Source organism: Tribolium castaneum, chromosome 5 (assembly GCF_031307605.1).
Source record: "Tribolium castaneum strain GA2 chromosome 5, icTriCast1.1, whole genome shotgun sequence".
NCBI lineage: Eukaryota > Metazoa > Arthropoda > Insecta > Coleoptera > Tenebrionidae > Tribolium > Tribolium castaneum.
In genome coordinates, this window is record NC_087398.1 from 10,340,547 (window position 1) to 10,362,477 (window position 21,931).

General features: G+C 36.2%; 2 protein-coding genes and 1 long non-coding RNA gene across 14 annotated transcripts in view; 1 reads left to right on the forward strand and 2 right to left on the reverse strand.

The window, feature by feature from the left end:
• Positions 1–6,345, reverse strand: part of LOC135266349 (uncharacterized) — a 267,145-nt gene extending 260,800 nt beyond the window's left edge. The window contains exons 1-8 of one of the 10 annotated variants that reach the window (XR_010334338.1): positions 6,204–6,345; positions 6,123–6,149; positions 5,634–6,064; positions 5,158–5,579; positions 4,945–5,099; positions 4,300–4,843; positions 3,856–4,128; positions 1,613–3,809 (exon numbers count right to left, since the gene is read on the reverse strand). This is a non-coding gene — a long non-coding RNA (uncharacterized LOC135266349). Of the gene's footprint in view, positions 1–1,612; positions 3,810–3,855; positions 4,129–4,299; positions 4,844–4,944; positions 5,100–5,157; positions 5,580–5,633 lie in introns of all 10 variants that reach the window. The other 9 variants (XR_010334341.1, XR_010334340.1, XR_010334339.1 and 6 more) reach the window with 9 other exon arrangements.
• A 2,158-nt stretch (positions 6,346–8,503) lies between these two features.
• LOC663177 (uncharacterized protein) lies at positions 8,504–14,550 on the reverse strand. 3 transcript variants are annotated; one of them, XM_064356890.1, is made up of 10 exons: positions 14,396–14,550; positions 13,780–14,159; positions 13,600–13,728; positions 13,268–13,488; positions 12,161–12,298; positions 10,851–12,110; positions 10,720–10,800; positions 9,813–10,396; positions 9,204–9,570; positions 8,504–9,146 (listed from the first exon to the last, which is right to left on the reverse strand). In XM_064356890.1, the coding sequence occupies exons 2-10, from the start codon at positions 14,137–14,139 to the stop codon at positions 8,654–8,656; spliced, it is 3,633 nt and encodes a 1,210-aa protein (XP_064212960.1). In that variant the 5' UTR covers positions 14,140–14,159; positions 14,396–14,550; the 3' UTR covers positions 8,504–8,653. The 3 variants fall into 3 exon arrangements, with proteins under 3 accessions (XP_064212960.1, XP_008193143.1, XP_974328.1); XM_008194921.3 differs by having other exon boundaries at positions 8,504–9,570; positions 9,840–10,396; XM_969235.5 differs by having other exon boundaries at positions 8,504–9,570.
• A 2,701-nt stretch (positions 14,551–17,251) lies between these two features.
• Positions 17,252–21,697, forward strand: LOC663150 (uncharacterized protein). The gene is made up of 7 exons (XM_969210.5): positions 17,252–17,529; positions 17,705–17,894; positions 18,084–18,194; positions 20,621–20,848; positions 20,896–21,129; positions 21,180–21,301; positions 21,352–21,697. The coding sequence occupies exons 2-7, from the start codon at positions 17,711–17,713 to the stop codon at positions 21,523–21,525; spliced, it is 1,053 nt and encodes a 350-aa protein (XP_974303.2). The 5' UTR covers positions 17,252–17,529; positions 17,705–17,710; the 3' UTR covers positions 21,526–21,697.
• Positions 21,698–21,931: the final 234 nt, after the last annotated feature.

Genomic DNA, 21,931 nt, shown 5'->3' on the forward strand with positions numbered 1-21,931 from the left:
GCCATTCGTTTTTTAAAGTTGAATTCGTGCTTTAACAATGGTCTTATGAAACTTTGAAATATACTCTTTAATCATTATGTTATGAGTAAGAAAGAAAAAACACGGAAAGCTTTGTGGTTTTAGGTACAGGACAATTTTTTCAAAACTATCTACTTTGGATATTTCAGAAAACAAATAAAATGAAAATCCCAAGACTGATTCACTTTTATTGACAAGGGATTTTTAGGTGTAAAACACAAACAACCGGCTAAAAAATTTCCCCCCCTTGTGAGACCTTAAAGTAAAGCTATTTTGATCAGTTGTGTCGATTTTTTTGAGTTTCGGTTATTTTTTAATAAAACTTTATCGAGCTAATACCGCTAATCTTACAAAACAAATTTTAGACAACTTGTACTAAAACTGGATCTGTCTAATTAAAAAAAAAACAAATCGAAAATCAAAATAATAAACACAGCTAAATTCTTGATCAGAATACCTTTCAGTTGAGGTATCACAAGAAAAGTCGTGCCATTTTTTGTACAATTCTGAAAGGATGGTTCGTATTACAAAAGAGATAAGCGCAAAAAATTTACCAACAAAAACTGGCCTGTAATAATCACCATGCAAGTGCGATAAGTTTAATCTTTTTTTCAAATAAACTCTGCAGTTTTTTTAATAATTAACGTTGCGGTGCGTAAACCACCTGAGCGTAAAGTTGTGTCATCATGTGGGGAATCCCCACACCACACCCGTCCAACAAAACCCTACAAGTTCCTTGCAGTTGCCCCCGTTGCCATTAAATGTTCCCGTTACATTTCAGCGCACGTTGCTTGGAAATCACCATTTTTATCCATGACAACATTTCGACAATGCTCGCCTCATTCTCGTCCTATTCTCTAGTCGATGGACAAGAGATCGTCGGGCGTCCGATGCGATTCGACGCCGACGACGACTTCTGTAATGGCTCATATGACAATAGCCGTTAACAAAGAAGCCGCTCGACCATTTTCATAAGCCATTGTAGTGAGGTCGCGGACACTGACTACACCCCAAACGCTTTATCAATATATTACGTTATCTGCGTCGATGCCCTCACACATTTCAAGAAACTCTAACTTAATTAACCGCCCAACCACACATTTTAAGTTCAAATTAAATTTATAAATCCAATAGCAAAAGTGAAAAAATATCCACTTACAGCAAACTAATTTTAGTTAATTGCTTCGAGAGAAAATAAAAATAGAAATATGTTCTTCGGTAAAACGCAGTTATAATTGTGCAAAACTAATTTCCTTGTTAGTCATTAGGTCATCCTGTCATCACTCGCACAAAAAGAATGAAATAACAATAATTTTTAGTTGCATTGTGTATTTTTTCTAGAGATAATAGAAGCAGCGAGGGTCCGAGTGGACTCATCAGGCAACAATCGAAACAGCGCTAATAAAATTCCATTCTTCATTAAATTATGATTTATACATAAAAGTGTCAATCATTTCCAACAAAGCAACAAAGAAAATCTTAACAATTGCTCTTCCCATTGTGCGTCGACATAAAAGCAACAAGCACTTGCTAAACATTTTTTTAATCAAGCACTTTCTTCATTTATCAATCAAACACCCAGAGGTGGACTCACCTAAGCCATAGAAAATCTCCACAAAAAAGCGTAATCCGTGTACAATTATCCACCAGGGATACACAAATCAAAACCACACTCACATTCACACACCACGTGAGCTGTCACTGGAAGCATGGTATGAGCTTTGGCCGAGCTTTCAACACATCCCCTTTCGAGCACAAGTCGCGTCTTACTGACTGAATTCGTGCAAACAATGTTTAAACAGAGAACAGAGGAGAAGCGACGCGGACAGAGAATTCGTGAACACGACTAAAAAGTGGGGGGCGCCCTCAACGAACTTTTTGAGGCGCGCGATTTGAAATAAGCATGTATATTGGAATAGTCATTATCTCGCTACAATGCTGCTTTTTTAATTGAATGTTATTGTAATTTAATGAATAAAAAGATAAAAATGAAAAGTTGTTCATTAACCCAAGAAAAAAATTAATAAATTGCAATGTTGAGCTGATTCTAAAAAATGGTGGTAACGCTGAAAGCATATAATTTTTTTTGCTGTGGAATAACTGCAATTGGTTTTTGATAAAAACCTGTTGCAATGATTTTAAAAAAGTTATAGGAGAAGCCTCATTATTCTGACAAAAAAAAAGGTAGGTACATATTACTTAGTGAAATAACTAAGTAGCTATTAAAAACTCTTCAAAGGTATGTAAAAATATATTTGGTAATAGCTGAAACGTAAATTATTACATTTAAAAAATTTACAACTAAGCCCAAAAGTAATAATTATAAAAAGAAAGTTTCCGTAAATATTAGAACACACGTGCGGGCACTTATGAAGTGCAAAGTTATGTTTACATTAACACTTAAAAAATGCAGAATCTGCACTACGCAGAAAGTAATAAGCATTCGCAAAGCAGATCAGTGCGAGTACAGTACGATTTTGTAGATTTGCGAATTTTGTGGCTTTTTTTAGTTTGGAACTTTTTGACTTTTTTTGTATATAGTATATAGTGCATTAATATTATTCTTAGATTTAGTTACGTAGCCTTTAGTGTAGTATACATATTAGTGATAGTGCAATTGAAAAAAGACAATTAGAATGCCTAAAAGACGCCTGTGTAGTGCTGCGGGGTGCACAAATTCTACTGCGGATGGAAATAAAAGCTTCTTTCGTTTCCCAAAAGAAGCAAAAAGGTAAGTTACTCTAAAAATAGATACATAAAAAATGTACCGACAAGATTTACACAATTAATTACAGTGCGGTCTCATTAATATAAAATCGTTTTGAATGTACATGGGGCATTCCACGCCAAATCGGACGGTTTGAGAATATTTTTTTTTTATTTCCTCAATTTTGTGATGTGTTAGTACCCCTTAAATGAAAATGACAGTGGTAATTGTATTTACCAATAAAGTTAATTGGTATTTATTGACTTTAAACACTTAATAATAATAATGAAACAGTATTAAAATTTATTTATAATACTTAAAAAATGCGTGTACAATTTCAAAAATCAAAAATACGTAAAATAATTTACGAAAAAATATTTTTTTTATTTTTAATAATTAAAAAAAATCTAATTTTGAGATCCCATTACCGAACCGGGATTAAAAATTGAGATATAAATAGAAGTTTAAAATAAAAAATTTTGAAAAAAGCGAAGGATATAAAAAAATTTTAAAACTCGAATTAAAATCTAACATAAAAAAATCATTATGAAACAATCTTGAAAAAGTTTTTTTTAAATGTTTTTCTATAAAGGCCATTTAAAAACCCAAATGTTAAAAAAAAATGGTTAAATTTGAACCATTTTTGCAGAAATTATGCCCAAAAATCTAAAAAAACAGCAATTTTTTTAGAAAGTCGATATCTTTTGAACGGGTAATCAAAAAAATCTCAAAATTTACCAAAAATGCTACCTTAAGGGGTACTAAAACATATCACAAAATTGAGGAAATCAAAACAAAAAATTTCTCAAACCGTCCGATTTGGCGTGGAATGCCCCACATATTACGATTTATACGCATAATTTTTATGCAGGTTCAAAATATGGGCCACTGCAAGTGGGCGAGTAGACTTGTTAACCCGTGAAATGAAGGACCACGGCAATTTCCGCCTATGTGCAGATCATTTTGCAGACAACATGTTCACACATCCTCAAAAAAAGGCCCTTCGTGGAGACGCAATCCCTCACCAGAAAGAGTCAGGTACAAATGATCCAAATACTGGTGTATTATGATATCTGTCACATCACTAAAAAAAATAAATAGAAATAATTAATATATCTATACATATTTACAGAGCAAAGTTCCTGTGTGCTTCCGGGAACCAGCAGGGAAGAAGTAGCTGCCACCCCGCCGCCACAAGAAGAGGCCGGGCCTTCCACATCTGTGCATGAGCAGCAATTTGCATCACCGACCGGAAAAAGTGTCGCAACACAAACTGGGACAGCGTTATCGAGTAATTCTCCACGGAAGCAAGCCCTCAGACGAAAACTGCGGCAGGCGTCGCAGACAACAGAGCCCGTAGGTGCGGAGGTAGAGATGCTGGAGAGGCAGAACGAGGTGGAAACCTTTAAACAACTATGTGATAAATTACTTCCAAAAAATATTTCAACTTTTATTAAATGTCAAGTCGATTTAAACCGTAAGGCTACTTCGCAAAAAAGATACAGCGATGAATTTAAACAATTCGCTCTTACAATTTTATTTATGTCGCCAATGGCCTATAAATTTTTACTTACCACTTTTATGCTACCAAGCATCAGAACGTTGCAACGATTTACTTCTAAAATACGGATAGAACCGGGAATAGATGAGACCGTGTTTGAAATGTTGCGGCTGAAGGTCTTGAATTTAAATGCAGAAGCCCGGCAGTGTGTTATTTGTATGGACGAGATGAGCTTAAAAGCAAATTTGTATTATGATGTAAGCAAAGATCAAATCGTGGGCTTTCACCAAGTAGATGGCAAAGAATACAAGCCTGCCAATAATGTTCTAACAATAATGGCGCGCGGTATTTTTGATAATTGGAAGCAGGCACTAGCTTATGTATTTGTTAATACACAGTGTAATGCTAGGGAATTGCAAACATTACTGTTTGCTGTTATCAACAAGTTGTACGCTATCGGCCTCCAAGTGAAAGCGGTCATTTCAGACTTGGGCACCAATTTTCAGCAGGTCGCTGCGAGCTTAAACGTGACGCCCGAAACACCCTATTTTTATTGTAAGGGTATATGTACAGATCGCATTTTTTACATTTTTGATGTGTGCCATCTCATCAAAGCCCTACGAAACAATTTTTTAAAATATCGCTTCCGGTTGGGTAACGGGCAAATAATCGACCACGTATTTGTACGTGCATTTTTTGAACATGATCAAAAACGTACTTTCAAATTTGCTCCTAAACTGCAGTCGGTTCACATAAGTCCTGGCCAGTTTGACAAGATGAAGGTTAAATTTGCCACCCAGTTGTTTAGCCACACCGTGGCATCTGGTATGGAAACCGAGATGTCTCTAGGACTGCTATCAACTGCAGCGTTGGCTACAATTACATTTATAAGTAACGTTAATAACCTGTTTGACATTTTGAACTCAACAACCTTGGTAACAAATGTAGAGTCCTTTAAATCTGCTTTTGTAGGATCAGAATTGCAAAAAAACCACCTTGAAAAAATGCTGCACTTTTTTAAAACAACTGCTGTCGTTGATGACAGAAACGCGGACGTAACTCGTCGTATTAAATCGATGGCATGTTGGCAGGTAACAATTAAAGGAGTGATGCAGCTTCACGGATCTCTAAGCCAACCCTTACCCACAAGGCGCTTAAATCAAGATTTTCTAGAAAATTTTTTCGGAACGGTGCGAAAACAAAGTGGCAATTGTATAAACCCCACACCAATACAGTTCGTTTGGGCATTCAGAAAATTGTTCTGCACAAAATTCTTATTACCACCCACAACCGGCAATTGCATGCCAGATTTAGCAACTGTTTTGACTGCTCTAGATTCTGGCCCCCTTAAATCTAAAAAAATTATAAATGTAATTGATACCAGCGCTACCCTAGACCAACGCTTACAAGTAGATTCCACAGATTACCGTTCCTTGGAGTTGCCGGAGCAAAATATTTTAAGATACATTTCCGGATACTTAATGCAAAAATGCTTGCAGCGCCATTCATGCACTAGTTGTGAACAATATGCACAGGCCTGCCAAACTATTTCCGAAGATACCTTATTCTGTCACTACAAAAATTTAGATGAAAGCTCAGATTTTGGTAATCTAACAATGCCTGCAACTAATTTTGTGTATTACATTGCCCAGTTGGAACACCAGTTCTCCAACGGCCTTTTTGAACGTTATTCCACTGGGGCCCGGGTTGGTTTTCAAATACTTACCGAATTAAGCAAAATTCCATTCTCACATCCCTGCAAAAACTTTCCTTTAGACTACGTACGGGGTCTGTTTGTAAGGATGCGACTTTTCCTTTGTGTGAAGTCACACAATACTCTGCAAAAAACTAAATCTAAAAAAGAACGCCGCCTCATTATTTTTTCACATTTGTAACCTTTGTTAATTGTATTATCGTCGTTCTCTGGTTGTATTCAAGGTTGTATTATAATCTTAACAAAGAATGATGTATACTTACGTAACCATAGGTCCATAGCATAGGGTGGCATGGGTCATTTATTTATCAAAACAAATTGCTTCGTATGTAGCTTCCCTTGTTGTATGTATGTTAATAAATCATCTATTATAAATGTTCTTTTCATTTAGTCTTATTGATACCACACCCCTTTCACTTTTTACACTTCCACATTTAACTAAACTAAGCAACTAACAATTATTAAATATTTATCTATTGTAAGGTTAGCTTGGTGCCGGTTTAAATTCTAATATTAGGTTATGTTTACCTGTCATTACAAAACTGCACTTTAGTAACTTTAATGTCTATCTCTTAGTAACTTCAGGACTGCCACCACATTTTTTAAACCGTTTCAAATAATTTCAAGGACATCGTGCCCTCAACCGTCATTTACTCGTGTTCACTCGTTTTCAATGCTTTGCTTATGGGACAAACGTTGCGCGTCGCTTCTCTCTGTTCTCTGGTTTAAATGTGGAGGCAGCGCATGCGTTGCATACAATTTTTCATACAATACACGCGAAACAATAACAAAATTGATTAAAATTTACCATTGTTGTCTAATTGGGATGCGGATTATCAGGGTGGAAGCATTTTTCAAACGTGATTCAAAATTTTGCAATTTTGGAAAAAACGTCACGCAAATGCCTACCCGTGACGGTGCTGTTTTCGCGGACCCCACAGAGCTCCACAATTAAGCAAACAATCGAATAATTGTTAAGTGGAATTGCAACGCGCCTTCGGTCTTAATGAAACAATAAAGCGCTGTCTTGTGCCGAACTTGTCACTTTCATAGGGAGGACAGGTTAGATTTTCAAAAAAAATATCATGTTACAGAATAAAAACTAATTCTCTTAGGCCTTACCTAGATCAAAAATCGAAAAATGATATACTTTTGGAAATAAAAACGTAACTGCTGACCATTTTTTTTTAAATTTAAAATAATTTTTGGGTGACTGAACTTTTTTGATTTTCTGTTCGTGCCAGGTGCGAGATCCCGTCGATTCCCTCAGATCCCGGACAAAGGGAGGGAATTTGTTGTGCGGTGGCCTTTAATCCGTGCGTAGGTGGTATTGCAACAAAGTACAATAATAATGTAAAAACCGCGAGATGATAAGCGTTCGCTCCTTTTATTCGATGGCGAGTACACAATTGTTCGACTGCACTGACTGCTATTGTCAAGGCACGTCTTTTCTATATGAATCTAGACACCCGTGGATTCACACAATAGCTATTCACTATTTAATCGCACCGGCCTATATTGTGATGTAGTCGATATAAAACATTCTCCAACATCGATATCGGACAACGAATCGCTCCCAGACAATGCACTTTCATAATAATAAACTTTTAATCCGCCGCAAGAAAGCGTCTTTCGACCAAATGCTGTTTTATTATACCCACGCTACGAGCAAGAATTTTTAATTTCATCTGATCGACTTCTTACTGTAAATTGTATATAATTCTAAAAACAGAATATGGTAAATGTGTGCTTGTTTGGCGTTTAAAACACGAACGAGCGAAGCGAGTGTATAACAAATTTAAATAGTAAAGTGACAAATGTTTTCCTTCTTGGGTATTGTACGGATGGTTCAGTTTAAACGCTCGACTGATCACAAATTGTGCTGCACCGCACGAGCTCGTAAGGTACATCTACCTGTCGGAGACGCCCCCCACCTTAAAAGTCAAAACAGTGTTTTGGAATACAAAGGTTTATTTTGATGTGACATTTTGTTGTGAACAGGAACTATTCACACTGACATTTTGCAAAAAAATCAATGGATGTTTCAATGAATCAGTCGTCAGTATTGTGATGCTTTGTAATTTGTTTGTTATGGCCGGCACATACGATTTGAATATTATTTTAATAATAGCGAACCACTGTTTGTTTCATTTGACTCACTATTATACAAAAAACCTATTGTGGCTTTCATACAATAGCTGAAATTATCCATTATGTCTCACGTCACTATGCTGCAGCTTAATTGAAAAGATTTACGTAATGAATGTTTTTGTTTAAATATTTTTTAAACTAAATTATGTAAGGCATTTTATGTATTATAATTACTTTGTATTGAGACTCTTTTGTCTACAACCTGAAACTCCCTAGCTAATAACTTCATCTCTCCTATAGGCTTCTAGTTTGGTCTATTGCATTGTTAGTTGGAACAACTAAATACCCTAGTTTCTGGTGTTCCCTTGTAAAACAACCTATTCACTGTTAATATTGGTCGTAAGCAAGTATGTTAGTTACAATAGATGTTGCAAGAAGTTTCACTTTTTTAGGGAATATTGTAATAAAAAACTTATTTGAACTGATTACATTTATTGTGGATTAAGAATAAATCAGTACACAGTAGAAACACATTTAGCATCATGAAGACTAAAACAAATCAAAGAAAAAAAGCTCAATCTAATAATTAAACATTTAAAGTATCTATACAACACAAAACTAATTAAGACTTATTCTTCAGCAAGTCTTTATTTCTTTCCAACATCTCTTCCTTCTTATCTTTCTTAACTTTAGTCAGAAATTTATCCATCTCTTCGATGTTACTTTCCGACGGAATGTTAGTCTTGTCCACTTTCGCGCCATCTCCATCTCCTCCACCACCATTATCCTGTCCTCCACCTTCTTCCTTTTCTGCCCACTTCCCGCCGAACGCCTCTCTATCCACAAACTTCTCGTTCGATGTATAGTCATCTCTGTCTTCTCCTTCTGACAACGGTCCTTCATGCCTTATTTGCTCTCCTTCGTTGTCCGCGTACTTGTTAACCTTATTATCCTTTTCTGCATTCGCCGCCTTTTTCATCGCCTCGTCCGAGTCCCTATCTCGGCTTCCGCTCATAGACCTACTCCTATCCCTCGATCTACTTCTATAATCCCTCCTATCTCTATACTCTCTGTAGCCGCCTCTTTGGTATCTACCTCTCGGTCTTCTTCCCCCTCTGTTGTTATAGTTATTATACGGCCTACCACGCCCTCTGTACTCCCTATCGTTATACCTGCCATCGCGGTTATAGTAACCGCCACCGCCGCCACCGCCTCCTCTGCCTCGGATGTTGTTGCGAGGATTCTGGAAGCGAGGCTTGTAGTAAGTTCCTCGGTCGTTGTACCGGCCTCTGAAACCGCCACGTCTGTACCGACGACGGTCTCCAGAGTAGCTACGTGAGCGGGAACGACTTCTAGAATAGTAAGAACCGGAACGTGACCTGGAACGGCTATAATACGACCGGGAACGGCTCCGGTAACTGCGGGATCTAGAACGAGAGGCGCTCGACGAACGAGTGCGGCGAGAGCGGGATCTGCTATGACGCTTCGGCGAACGGCTGTCGGAACGGGGGCGACCTGGCGGCTCGGGCGGACGGCGACCTAAACCAACAAATCAATTATACAATTATTGTGAAAAAATTAAAACTAGCGTTTTCCCATTCCATAAGACATGACGCAAAGCTCAGTCCTTCACGATGACGGAAAATAACCATGCCACATGCCTAACATCAACTGAATTTATTAATTAAACTAAAAATATCTAAGGCTAAACCGTAGAAAAAATCAAGAAAAACAAGCGCTAAGTATACATGTCGGCCATCCGAAAAAAGACTGAGCTCTACCTGCGGCAGGTCCTTTAGGAGGAGCACCTGGTGGTAACGGCGGCATATCATCTCGTCCCTTCTTCAACTCCGGCGGCGTCATCAACCTGAAATTACCGAACTTGTCCAGAACCACCTGTCCCGGGTTCACGAGCGGATTAACCGCCGGTATAGGCGGCAATAACTTCGGTTTGTTTTTCGGCGAATCGGGTCGTTTTGGTGGCGGCGGTTCCTTCATTGCCATCGCCTTGCGTACGCTCATATTTTTCTCAGGCGGAGGCACGGGAGCTTGTTGATTCTTTCGAACTGATTCTTCGAAATTATTATTTTTTCCACCTGACGCCATACCACCACCACCACCACCGCCACGTTTATCCATCATCTGTTGTTGTTGCTGTTCCTCTTTCCATTCTTCACGATCCGGTTTCTTTTTGAAACGAGAACCGCTCGTAGATGGAGGCGGTTGGGAAGCGACTTGCATTTTCCATTTGTTAGCAGAACCGGCGGTGGCGGCGGCTTCGGCCACCGCCTGACGGGCTTTCTGCTCGCGCGTGGGCGAAGGTGAGTCAAGAAGACCGCGCTTGGGACTCTCGCTCAGTTCACTTCTGAAAAAATTCGACATGTGATGCATTTTTGCAGAAACTATAATCAGCTAAATTAGATATTTATTTTACATTTATTTATTGATAATTAACCAACTCATATCTCTTAGTATACAAGTTATCAGAAATAACATCTGAGAGGGTAGATGTTCCATGAAATTGTAAGAGTTCAGTTCCGATTTATTTTTAAAAACCATGATTAGCCATTAGAATTTTTTCTGCTCCGAGTATTTCAATTAATCATATAAAAATTACTGCGTTCCAATTAAAAGATTAGACAATTATTTTAGAACAGAGAGCAGTATTAATGTAGTAAGTCTACAAACCTCTTCGATTCTTTTTCCATTGCATAGTAGGCATTCAATTTTGACTCTAGCTCTTCCAAATCAGGTAAGCTATCGATAAACCTATAAAAACACAGCTAAACATGAAGTAAGCAAAAGTTGGGCCAAATTACCGCTTGGTATATCCCGCCTTTTGCAAGAAGTACTCATCATCGTCCGATGGTATACTGTGCTTCTTCGACTTTTTCCCCTTACTCAACTCCTTTTTAATTGCGTCTCTCAACTTTTTGTGATCCTCGAACTCGCTCAAATCGAAGCCTTTCCGTTTCAATTTCTTCTCCTTCTTCTTCTTTTTACTATCCTTCTTGTTCTTTCTGTCCTTCTTACGTTTCTTCTTCTTCTCATCGCTGCGTTTCTCCTTCTTCCACTTTGAACTCTCCTCTAAAAATTTCCTTACCTTTTCCTCATAATCGGAATCACCTTTAGTCTCTTGTAAGAACATTCTCAATCTCTGTTCGTAACTTAAATCTGCAGGTTTTTGAGTTTCGCTCGGTTGTTCGAGATTAAAATCGAACATGGCACTGGTAGCCGCCGGCTTATTAAACGTGTAAGTATTAGGGGTATCGTGCGATTGATCCATCATAGCCATTCGTTTACTTAATGGACTTAAGGAACTTTGTTTCTCGCGACGGTGTGATCGAGAACGATGTTTCTTGCGTTTTTTGAAATCGCTATCGCCGGAACTTGAACTCGAGTCGCTAGAACTCGACGATGAGCTGCTCGAACTGTCGTTGCTTCCCGACGAACTTGAACTGGAACTAGAACTCGAATGTCGACGGTTCTTTCGTTTTTTGCTCTTCTTTTTCTTTTTCTTATCTTTCTTCTCCTCGTCTTCATTTTTCAACAATTGTTTCAGTGCATCATTTACATCGGCTGTTTTCGACGCAGTCGACAAATTTGGTAGTAACAATTCGGTCGGTTCTATTAGATTCTTTGTTGCGGAAGTTTTATTCTTCAAAAACTTTAAAGAATTTTGGGCTTCTTCGTGATTAGGTATCAAACTTAGGCAACTCTGGTATGATTTTCTCGCTTCTTCGATTTTATCTTCTTCTTCGTAACTTCGACCGAGTGCTACAAGCGTTTCGCCCATATACTTACGAGCATTGCCGTGGTTTGGGTTTAGTTTGAGAGCGGTTTCAAAGTCGGCGATGGCTTTTTGAAAATTGCCGCTGTTGGCATATAAAGCGCCACGTGCTACCAGACCTTCTACGTTCTTAGGATCAATGTTTAATGCTTTGTTTAGACATTGGAAAGCTTCGACATGTTTGCCAGCTTTGAAATGGTCAATACCATCGGCTACGTTACGATACGCCCATTTGCTCGCTTGAACTTGACGCAGTTCATTCGCGTATTCATTTTCGGCAAATCGCCCCCTAGAAATCATAAGTATTTAAAAATCTCGTATTTTTATTACGAGACTCACTTTAGTCCCTTCATGAGCGTGCAATGATCTTTGATTCCCACAACTCCCGCCAAATACGAAATGTTATTCGGATTGTTGAAACCAATGCTCTTTTCTAGGACTGTGTCATAGTTTTCATTCTTGTGATCCAAAGCTTTCCTGAAAACGAAAGAAAAGATTTTCTATCAATTCCGCAAAAAGTTGCTTTGCAAGATAAACATGATCCTTGTAATACCTGTTTGAAACATTTGTTTGTGAGTCAGGAAAAAACAACAGTTTATAATCAGTCCAATAATAAAATGGCCGACCTTACTGTGCGTCCATTTTTATTTAAATAAAAAGTCGGTAGAGTAGCGTCCTTCCCTTGCGGAAATCCAGACTCACAAACACGCTACCCTTAAAATGTATTATTGCAATCCCTTAAATTAGTTTATACATACCGGAATTCGCTTGAAACTCAAACAGTCCCATCCTATGTGTTGTTGTCTAATTTAACATTTTTTACAAATAAATTTCTGGCTTTCAATATAAAAATTCTCCTTTTTATTTTATCGGATACACGCACAAAATTAAATCTCCTCAACCTTTTAATTTTTAATACATAGTGCATTTTTCTGGTTTTTCATCGATACTGTGGAAAACATGTCTATGAGCAATGCGTACAATCAAAACAGGATACAGCAATAAAATCATCGAAACTCAAGTGCAATGAAAAAATTGATTTGTAAACTGACAAAAAATGTCTCACCTGATTGAGCGCTTTTTAATTATGGGATTTGTGCAAAGACGCTGCCTATTAAAACCCACAGTGCAATTAGGATCGTGTATGCGCACAACACTTTTTAACTTTACTTTAATTTTTGAATGGTGAGAATTTTCTCTTTTGAATACGGTTTTACTAAACATAAAACCTTCTAAAAAGAAAAACATCTGTATTAGCTTCGAATGAAGACTTGTCGCAATTTGTTTAGATTCCATCCACAGAAAAATAAAACCAAAGCCAAGATTTCGTTATATTTTTAAGAAATAAAAACGTGCGTGTGAAAAACATGAAATATGCCGTACCCAAAAAGACACAACTACTGAAAAAAATGTTATTTGTCCCCCCCCTATTCAAACGGAACTTACTTATAAGCCAAGGGAAAATCGTCAGCACTGATTAATCCCAACGGTGGACGACGTTCTGGGTCGTTTGGTTTTCTGGGTGTGCCCTTCATGCAACAAACCATCTTATCCGAGTCTGGAATCTTTTCAATCACTTCGCAGCAAACTGAATCATTCATCATGTAGCTGCGAGTTATGCCCTTCTTATCAACCGCCGGTATTATATTTGCCACCGGGCAGAAGGCCTGGAAAGTGAACAAAACTGCTATTTCAAAAAGAAAAATTATAAATAAAATAGAATTTATAATTAGATGTTATTCCCAAGTCAAATAATTCTTTTAAACGAGCAAGTTTACCTTTACATTGATATCGGCGGCATAGATGATATTGGGCCCAGGCCCTGCGGTGCACAAGACCTTAAGCATCATCCCAGACTGCGTTTTGCTTACAATAGTCCCGATAATCAGATCGCCCACCTTCACGCTCTGTTTGGAACAAAAAATTAGATAAGTTAATTTCTTGCAAATTATCCAAACCTTAAAGAAATATTTGAGCCTTTGCTGCTTGTCAACATTAAGAAACGTCTCAAATGGGGGCATGATCGCGTACGTGTCCTCACTAACGGGCCCCTCGTCAGGTTTATACTCAAAATCGGAAGCTTCAGTCGCAAACAACATGTTTGCTTTCTTGACGACAAACTGCTGGAGTTTGAGTCGTTTTCCTCGATCCTGGAAAGACAAATGCTTCTGTCTCTCGCTGTACACTTGGAAGTTAACATCCTTGACGTTCCTACGGTGCAAATCATTCTCGCCGTATTCAGCCTCCCACAACTTTTGCATTTGCTGTCCATTGAAATTCAGCGACTGGCTCAGAAGGTTCGTGTTCAACGACTCCATGGTGGAGCGTTGCTTCAAGCCTGTGAAACCATAAATTTCGATAAATGCTGGCACCGAATGGAATTTTCCGAGAAAAAGCAATGAAAACAACCCCTAAACTGCTTGCTTGGGCTTTGTCAAGATGGCGTCTAAAGATAAATTATAACAATTTTGACCGGGGACATTGCCATAAAAATGCACTAATTGAGCGTGAAAATGCGTACAATGTGCTAGAAGAGAAAAATCACTTTGTTCGGTTGAGTTAAACGGGACTTACCCTAGAATAAATCAAAATATTTGATAATCAAAGACCACACCGCTTCGTACACCAACGAAAAACTCCCAAAATGGCGGATTGTCTATTTCCGTTGCCGGGTTGCTGGTAGAACGACCAATAAGAGTGAGCAAGCACAGGGCAATGTGCACTATTGGCTGGCTCACGCAGGTGGCAAATTTGAAAACAATAATTCCACACTTTTTGTCAAAAACCGATTATGTCGCAAAGTTGCACCAAAATAAATACACACCAAACTTCACAACTGATTTACAACAATTAGCACAATAGGTAAAGAAAGTTAAGTCTAGGAGTGCTTATAACTTTCTCTAACTACAAGAAATTACTTTTAAAGCGTAAATACAACCGGCAATCATTGTAAAGTAAACGAAAAAAAAGTACAACAAAAGTATCAATGCCAATTAAAAAAAAATACGTAGTATTTTATAGAATACACATTCAAGGTAAGTCTGTTAAAAAAACACTTGTCAGCGTTTGCTGTTAAATGCTTCATATTTTTCTCTAAACATGTACATTTTTTCAGAATTCTTCTACGATTCTTTATTATTAAAATTAATTAATATTAAGTCGCTGAATTTAGAACAAGTTAAGTGATATTTTGTGCCAAAAATCCGTGGTTTTGTCTCGTAACTGATTAATACAAGTAGAGCACTCATAAGTCATAACACTACTCCGGAAAAATTGAGTTTAACATTCAGTTTACCAACAGAGTAAGCTTTTTTTAACCAAAAAAACACTCGTAATTTAAGTAAATTTGACCAAAAATACACATTTTTTTGTGCGTTTCAAAATATTTTTTAAACAGAAATGCAATTATTTAGATTTTTTTTAAAGCTGAAGCAGTTTACATTTTTCGAGCGTCTAAAACGTTTTTGAGAAAAAACAAAGTCTTTTCTGAGTTAAGAATTCACAAAATTAAGTTAAATATATTTTTTGATAAGTTTTGATAAGTCTTATTATCTATATAGTTTGTTAAATATTTTTTCCGAGAGTCAAAATAGTGTTGTTCTTGCGTTTTTCGGGGATTTTTTGATCTAAAAACCCAATCATTCTAAGAAATTTCGTCAAAGACGACACTAAAAACTACAAAATGTTTAAAATGTTTCCATTTGTCTTAACAAATATCTATCAGTAGCGAATCAACACCCATTACGTTTATATTGAATATTTTCTTTTTTTATTATTTTTTACCTATTATTAAATACTTATTAAATACGCGCTTAATTTTAAAATTTTGGCCCTTAAAAACGTAAAATAAAGCATTTAAAAAAATAAAATTTAGTCAGGTTGCTACTTTAAATGCAGAGTGTTAGTAACTTGTTTTTCACTAATTTCTGACTGGAAATACTATATAACATTTTTTTGCAGATTTAGTAGCAAACAATTAATTCAATAATTTTTATTATTTATATTTCAAAAACAGGCCTTCTGTTACTTCTATTATCTGAAAACCAACGGTTATATAGTAAAATTCGACTTTTTTTGCTATTTATATGATTTAGAGTGATTTAAAAAATTCACCTTAGACAAAAATTCAATTAACATTTTTAAACGGTGATATCCTAAATTACGAACTTCGTGAGGGCTGTCCAAAACCGATTCCTTTTCCCAAAAACTTTAATGCTGTACCTGAAATAATAAAGCAAAATTGTATTGTAACTTATTGTGAAATTAAAGCATCCCTGGGCATTACAAGTACCAGCATACATTTAACATTGCATGAACATTTGGCCAGCAAAAAAAATGTTTCTGTAATTTCACTTAATTTCGAAATTTGCTCAATAAAAGCTCGTTTCGTGATCAAAAACGATGTCCAAAAATTAGTTAAAAAAAAATTCTAAAGTGTATTAATTTTCATCAGAAATAGTTTGAGAATTTTTAAATTTATTTTTTTTAGTGTAAGTATGTATAATCTGATCCCGGAATATAAAAAGCACCCCACGTATATAAACAATAAAATCAGAGAAAAAATTAAAAAAAATAAACATAGAAAAAAATAAAAGTATTTAATAAAAAAAATCTGAGTTTTTGTGCGATTATTATTTTTAAAAATATAGTAAAAACATACATTTGTAGACTGACCCTGTGTATCTCATCAAAACTTTTTTAAATTTTAGTGTTTGCTACATCATTTGATAATTTGGTAATTTAGGTTTTTTTTTGGCTTTCTTTTTAGCAACTACTATGTTAATAATTTTGACAAAACTGAAGGCATCGAGCATTTTTTTATGCACATTATTGCGCGTTTAATTTAGAGGCTAATTAAGTTATGGTCAAAATATTCTTTGTAAATTTGAATCGACTTTGAGTTTTTTTTATTTTCCCCGTGATCATAACTGGCAAGAAGTTCAAAAATCTGAATTCTTCATTAATCTCTTTAATGATATTTTTAAAGAAAAAAATCCTGTCTTAAAATTTTGCGCCCATTTTGCCCAAATCCCTACTTCTCAGGCTTCTGCTATAATACGCCATTATATCTAATTAAAATTACATACTTTGATAAAAACACTAAAACATAGATTGCAACTCTTCCTTACAATTATAAACTTCCGGTTCCTTTCAGTAATGAACTAATGAATAATTTGCGAACAGTTTTTACCGTAAATAAATAATTAAATCTCTTCCAAAAAAACCTAAATGAAAACTTTGACCTCGCGTTAAATCTGTCCACGTCGTCCAACAAAAATGTGATCGCGTGAAAGTCGCGCTTTCCCTCCTCGTTATGCGATTAGCAAAAATCATAATTAAAAAATAATCAAAATAATAATAAATGACGTCGAAAACGTATCTCCGGAGCGTGCGCTCCGCAACTCCGGAACACCGATGGCAACAATCCTTGCAAACATTAAATCGCAGGCGCAGTCATTGGTTGGTCGGTGTTGTAGTGCGTCATCCAACAAATACCCGGAATAATCCGGGCGATGGCATCTCGCAACAAAAAAACATGAACAGCTCAAAACAGAATCGCTGAAATCGAAGCTTTAAGAAACCAAGCATCAAAATATACCACTGTGAAATTAATTGTAGTGTTGCTATTTATTTTTCTCCACTAGATGAAAGTGTGCTACTTGACGAAATGAATTATTAGAAACGAATAACTCGAATTCTTTTACGAGGTGAGTGTGCTATCGGCGATTTTGTGTAATTATCGCGTGCTTTGTTGAAATAGCGTCTGTTTGGCTAGACTGACAGTCAATACACGCAAATTAGTCATGCGGTAATTCCGCAGGAAAATTCAAATTTTTGCTCCAAGTTTTGGGGCGATTTTCGAGTTTGATTTTTTGGTTGCAGGCAAAAATGAGCAGATTCGAACCTGGCCCTTTAGTACCGCCCAAGCCCAACGGGACGAGGTTTCCGAGTCTTATGTACCCAACCGATCCCAAAGTAGAGCTTTGTGCTCGCATTGATACTTATTACGATCTCACCACAGCCGCTGTTTTCTTAGTGTACATAGTTTTTGGAGTCCTTTACACGTTTTTAGGTAGAGTATTTAATCATGTTTTACGCAAGAGAGTACATTATTAGACTTAACATCACGTAACAACATACGAAAAGTGCACCCATGTGTGAACAGCTCTTTTTATGATAATCAACGGGTGGTCAAGGCCGGATCATCATCCCGCCTCACATTGATCGCTAACTCTATTACAACTAAAATTACTCATTCCAGGTTATCAGTGCTTTAAGACGGTCATGTTTCTCACCGGATTTATTTTCGCTTCGGCGATTGTCTACCTGATTTGTCTGCAAGGCGAACTCATGCCGTCGTACGGAAATGCAGGTGTGCAAATTATCACTCAAAAATTCTTCCATAAATGACTCGAATACTAAACACCCGGAAGTATTAAAAATACGGCGAACGACCTAAGTTCCGTAACAAGAACGCGTAAATAAACTCGTAATTATTAAATGAGGCGTCCGGTTATAACGAACTCAGAAAATGCATCAAGACCAGTTCGTTATATCTAAGCGGTAAATTAAAAAAAGTCTTTTTAGAAGTTATTTTTACTTTACATATGAAATAAGACCAAATAAATATCTCTTGTAAAAAAAAAACAACAAAATTCTTTGCGAAACACTAATATCAAGTAATATGTATTCATGTATCCATATGTACAGTCACGACCAAAAAGAATGACACCCCTAAAATCGCAGCCATAAATCTTTTTGTCATGATACTGTTAATGTGTACGTTTATATATGTAGTTTCTGAGATATAATTGAGGGTTTTGGTCGGCGAATACATTTGGCATCAACAAAAATTTTAAACAAATTTGATCTCTGAGCTTAGTTCTTTCAAATCTACCTTTTACATTGGGTTTAAATTAGCAAAACAAGTCCAGCAATAAAAAAATATAAAAATGTAAAAAATTTGTATCGATTTTTTGCAAAGATACCACCGAATTTAATTTCCTCAAATCATCGTCTAAAATCATACAAAATACTAACCACGTAGGTATCTAATAAATGCTTAAAAAGTTACTTAGGAGTACGAATAGATGTAAATAAAAGTTACTAAAAAAACAAGCAAGCAGCAAAAATTACTTTCGGAAAGGACCATCACAAAATACACAGAAAAAGTTTTTCATTTTCAAAAAGTTTGTTTTAAAAAACGTGGTCTTAAATTGAATCAATCTATGGGAAAAAAACTCCAATATTTTCAGAAACTTACTTTTCCATACAGTCATGTTCTGATGGCTTATTAGATTAATATTCAGCGCAAAAAAGCTCAAATACTTGCTAAATGTTGAATATACTCCGAGAACACATTTCTATGTAAAAAAAACTCTTCTAATAATGGAATAAATATGGTAGTATTAAATTGTAATAAAATTTAATATCATAGTACTTTTTTAAAGATTACGTAGTTCCGTAGAATATGCAAAGAAAGTACATGTACAGATTTTTATTTAATTTTTTTTAATGAAAACCATCAGCTCTCAGTCTGTACAGTTTTTTTTAGTGTCTAGAAACATGTTTAACCTCAGTTAAAACATAGCAACGTCAGTCAAATATGCACTAGTTGGCTATAGGCGAGTTCATTATAACCGGACTCCACTGTAGATACTTCGAGCTATCTTTTTGAAAACGAATTTAAATTAAAGGTGAATGAAAAAAAAAACACAAACGTTTTGGTCTCAAGTTTTTTTTTATTTGCTACATGTTTCGGCCATGTGGACATCTTCAGGCCTACAAGAAGTTTCTATATATTTATTGTAATTTAATTAATTAATTAATTAATTAATTAATTTACAATACAACCATTACATTTTGACGGACGGGACTCTTTGTACAGATTTTTAGATTTTTTTTCAGTTTTTACAAACAGTATAAGTAGAAGTGAATTTTTCTTTATAGGAACCACGAGTCATACTGTTTGCAACCTGCAATTAGAGCCACATTTTTACAGTTTCAAATACGAGCAGGAAAAAGAGAATACATATTGATGACGGACGGGACACAAAAAAGATTTCACATATTTTTATCGTTGAACAATCGTTATAAAATTCTGTTGATTTAAAAGGCATTAATTCCAACAACTATTTCCGAAATATAAAAGGTGGAACTTAATTATTAATTAATTTATTAATTTACTTTTTGGTATACATGACGGATGAGACAAAAAATCTTGTGTGTGAAAATAGCTCCAAAAAATTTAACAATAATAAAATTAGGCAGTGGGAATTAAAAATTCATGGTTTTGTTTAACAACGTAAGAAATGAGGACATTTTATGTTTGCGATTACGGACGGGGCAGCAAAAGATTTACATTTTCTAAACTACCAGAAACTAGAAAAATACCTTTTAAAAAATATTAAAAATATTCAACAGTTGTAATACGTCAGTATTTTATGTTCTCGCCTAAACGGCAAAGTACGTAAATTTTAAAGTCCAATGAATTACTTCAATTTAAGTAATTATCCTCACCTAAAAACTCTTTTGTCGCAAAATACCTTAAATACAGCCGAATTGTGTATTTTAAAACAAACATTACTAAAATCATTTTGAAATTTCGTTATCATGTTACATTTTCCTGGAATGACTGAATAAATAAAAGTTGATAGGAAGGACCAAAATGTTTGTGTTCATAACACCTCTCACAATGAATCAATATTTTGCAACAAGTTTAAAAAAATCCAAAAAATTCGATTACTTTTTGAAGTATTGCAAACAGCATTGGGAAAACTACATTTTTTGCATTCTCAGGTGTTGCTCTGCTGGCCGGAGTGCTTTTCGGGCTGATAACAATGCTGGTCCAATACGTGGGTCTTTTCGTGAGCGGCCTCCACACTGGCTTTCTTTTGGGGGTTGCGTCCCTCTTAACTGCCGATTATCTCATAAACACATCACCGAAAGGATCAATCTGGTTGTGCGTCGCTGTTTTGCTCGCAATGGCGTTGCTATTCGCAGTTTTGACTTTGTACTTTCGCAAAAGTAAAAACTTAGAGAAAATCGATTCTTTTCCAAACGGTTACTTCTAGGTCTCACCATCGTATGCACGAGTATTTACGGCGGTGCTATTTTCTCAACGGCTATTGACTATTTCATGGAGCGATTGTCGATGATCTCTTGGGTATGGCAGAGGGTTTCTTTGAAACCGGTGGAACCCCCGCCTTGCTGGTTCTCTTGGATTATTTTGGCCGCCTGGCCGTCTTTCTTTCTGACAGGGTTGATAGTGCAGTGCACGGTCACCGGCAAAGGGATACACCACGAAGGTAAAATTAAGAAAATTATCATTTTTTGGTCTTATAACCGGGTGGTTTAGTTGCCATTCGGAAGAAACAAAGAGACCCAATGCTGCGCGGCCAAACCCGGGCCGAAATGAGGCAAAACAAGTACAGATATTTGTACCAAGTGCGCACAGCTCACGGAGATGTGATAAGTAGAGTAAGTGAGATTAACGATTAATTAACGATTTAATTGGGCGATTGTTACAGAATTTCGTACAAGCCATGCAGAGTAAGGAAGGTTCGCAGAGTGGAGGCATAGGAGAATGCAGCACTTTACAGTCGGACGCCACTCATTTAACGATTTTACCGGACTTGCAATTGGCAGCGTATGCCGAGAGCGAGGACGATAGCCAAACAGAGGTTGTAACACATCATCAGTGATTTATCTAATATCCGTGTGTTTATTTCCATCAAAAAGTATTGTGTATTTTTCATATCTTTTGGAGACAATAACGAAATCAAAAATTTTAATTGTCTTGTCGAACAAAGTAGCGAAATATTGACGGAATATGTTCTCTCCTTTGTATTATTTTAATAAATACACCCCCACAAAGCCGAATTTTAATGTTTACACCCCCTATAACTTTTTTTCTTTATTTTGAATTTTGAATGTTTGGTGCTATTTTAAGTTGGCAGTAATGTACCCCCTCCTCTCCCTAATTCGAGTACATGGTGCCTTCCGATTGGGCGCTGAAATATGTTGACGTGAACCCGAAAGGGATTTGTTGCCAAAATTCAGTTTAAAATTTTGCAATTTTTAGAAGTTATTATTTGGTTTAAAATTTTA

What these genes read in the sequence shown, in the direction of transcription:
- LOC663177 (XM_969235.5), bottom strand. Translation starts at nt 14,139, where the DNA reads ATGGAGTCGTTGAACACGAACCTTCTGAGCCAGTCGCTGAATTTCAAT. An exon ending in GATTTTCCCTTGGCTTATAA is followed by an intron (nt 12,299 to 13,267) that starts GTAAGTTCCGTT and finishes TTTCGTTTTCAG; the next exon opens with GAAAGCTTTGGATCACAAGA. An exon ending in ATGGAAAAAGAATCGAAGAG is followed by an intron (nt 10,397 to 10,719) that starts GTTTGTAGACTT and finishes GAATTTTTTCAG; the next exon opens with AAGTGAACTGAGCGAGAGTC.
- LOC663150 (XM_969210.5), top strand. Translation starts at nt 17,711, where the DNA reads ATGAGCAGATTCGAACCTGGCCCTTTAGTACCGCCCAAGCCCAACGGG. An exon ending in AGTCCTTTACACGTTTTTAG is followed by an intron (nt 17,895 to 18,083) that starts GTAGAGTATTTA and finishes TACTCATTCCAG; the next exon opens with GTTATCAGTGCTTTAAGACG. An exon ending in CAAAGGGATACACCACGAAG is followed by an intron (nt 21,130 to 21,179) that starts GTAAAATTAAGA and finishes CGGGTGGTTTAG; the next exon opens with TTGCCATTCGGAAGAAACAA.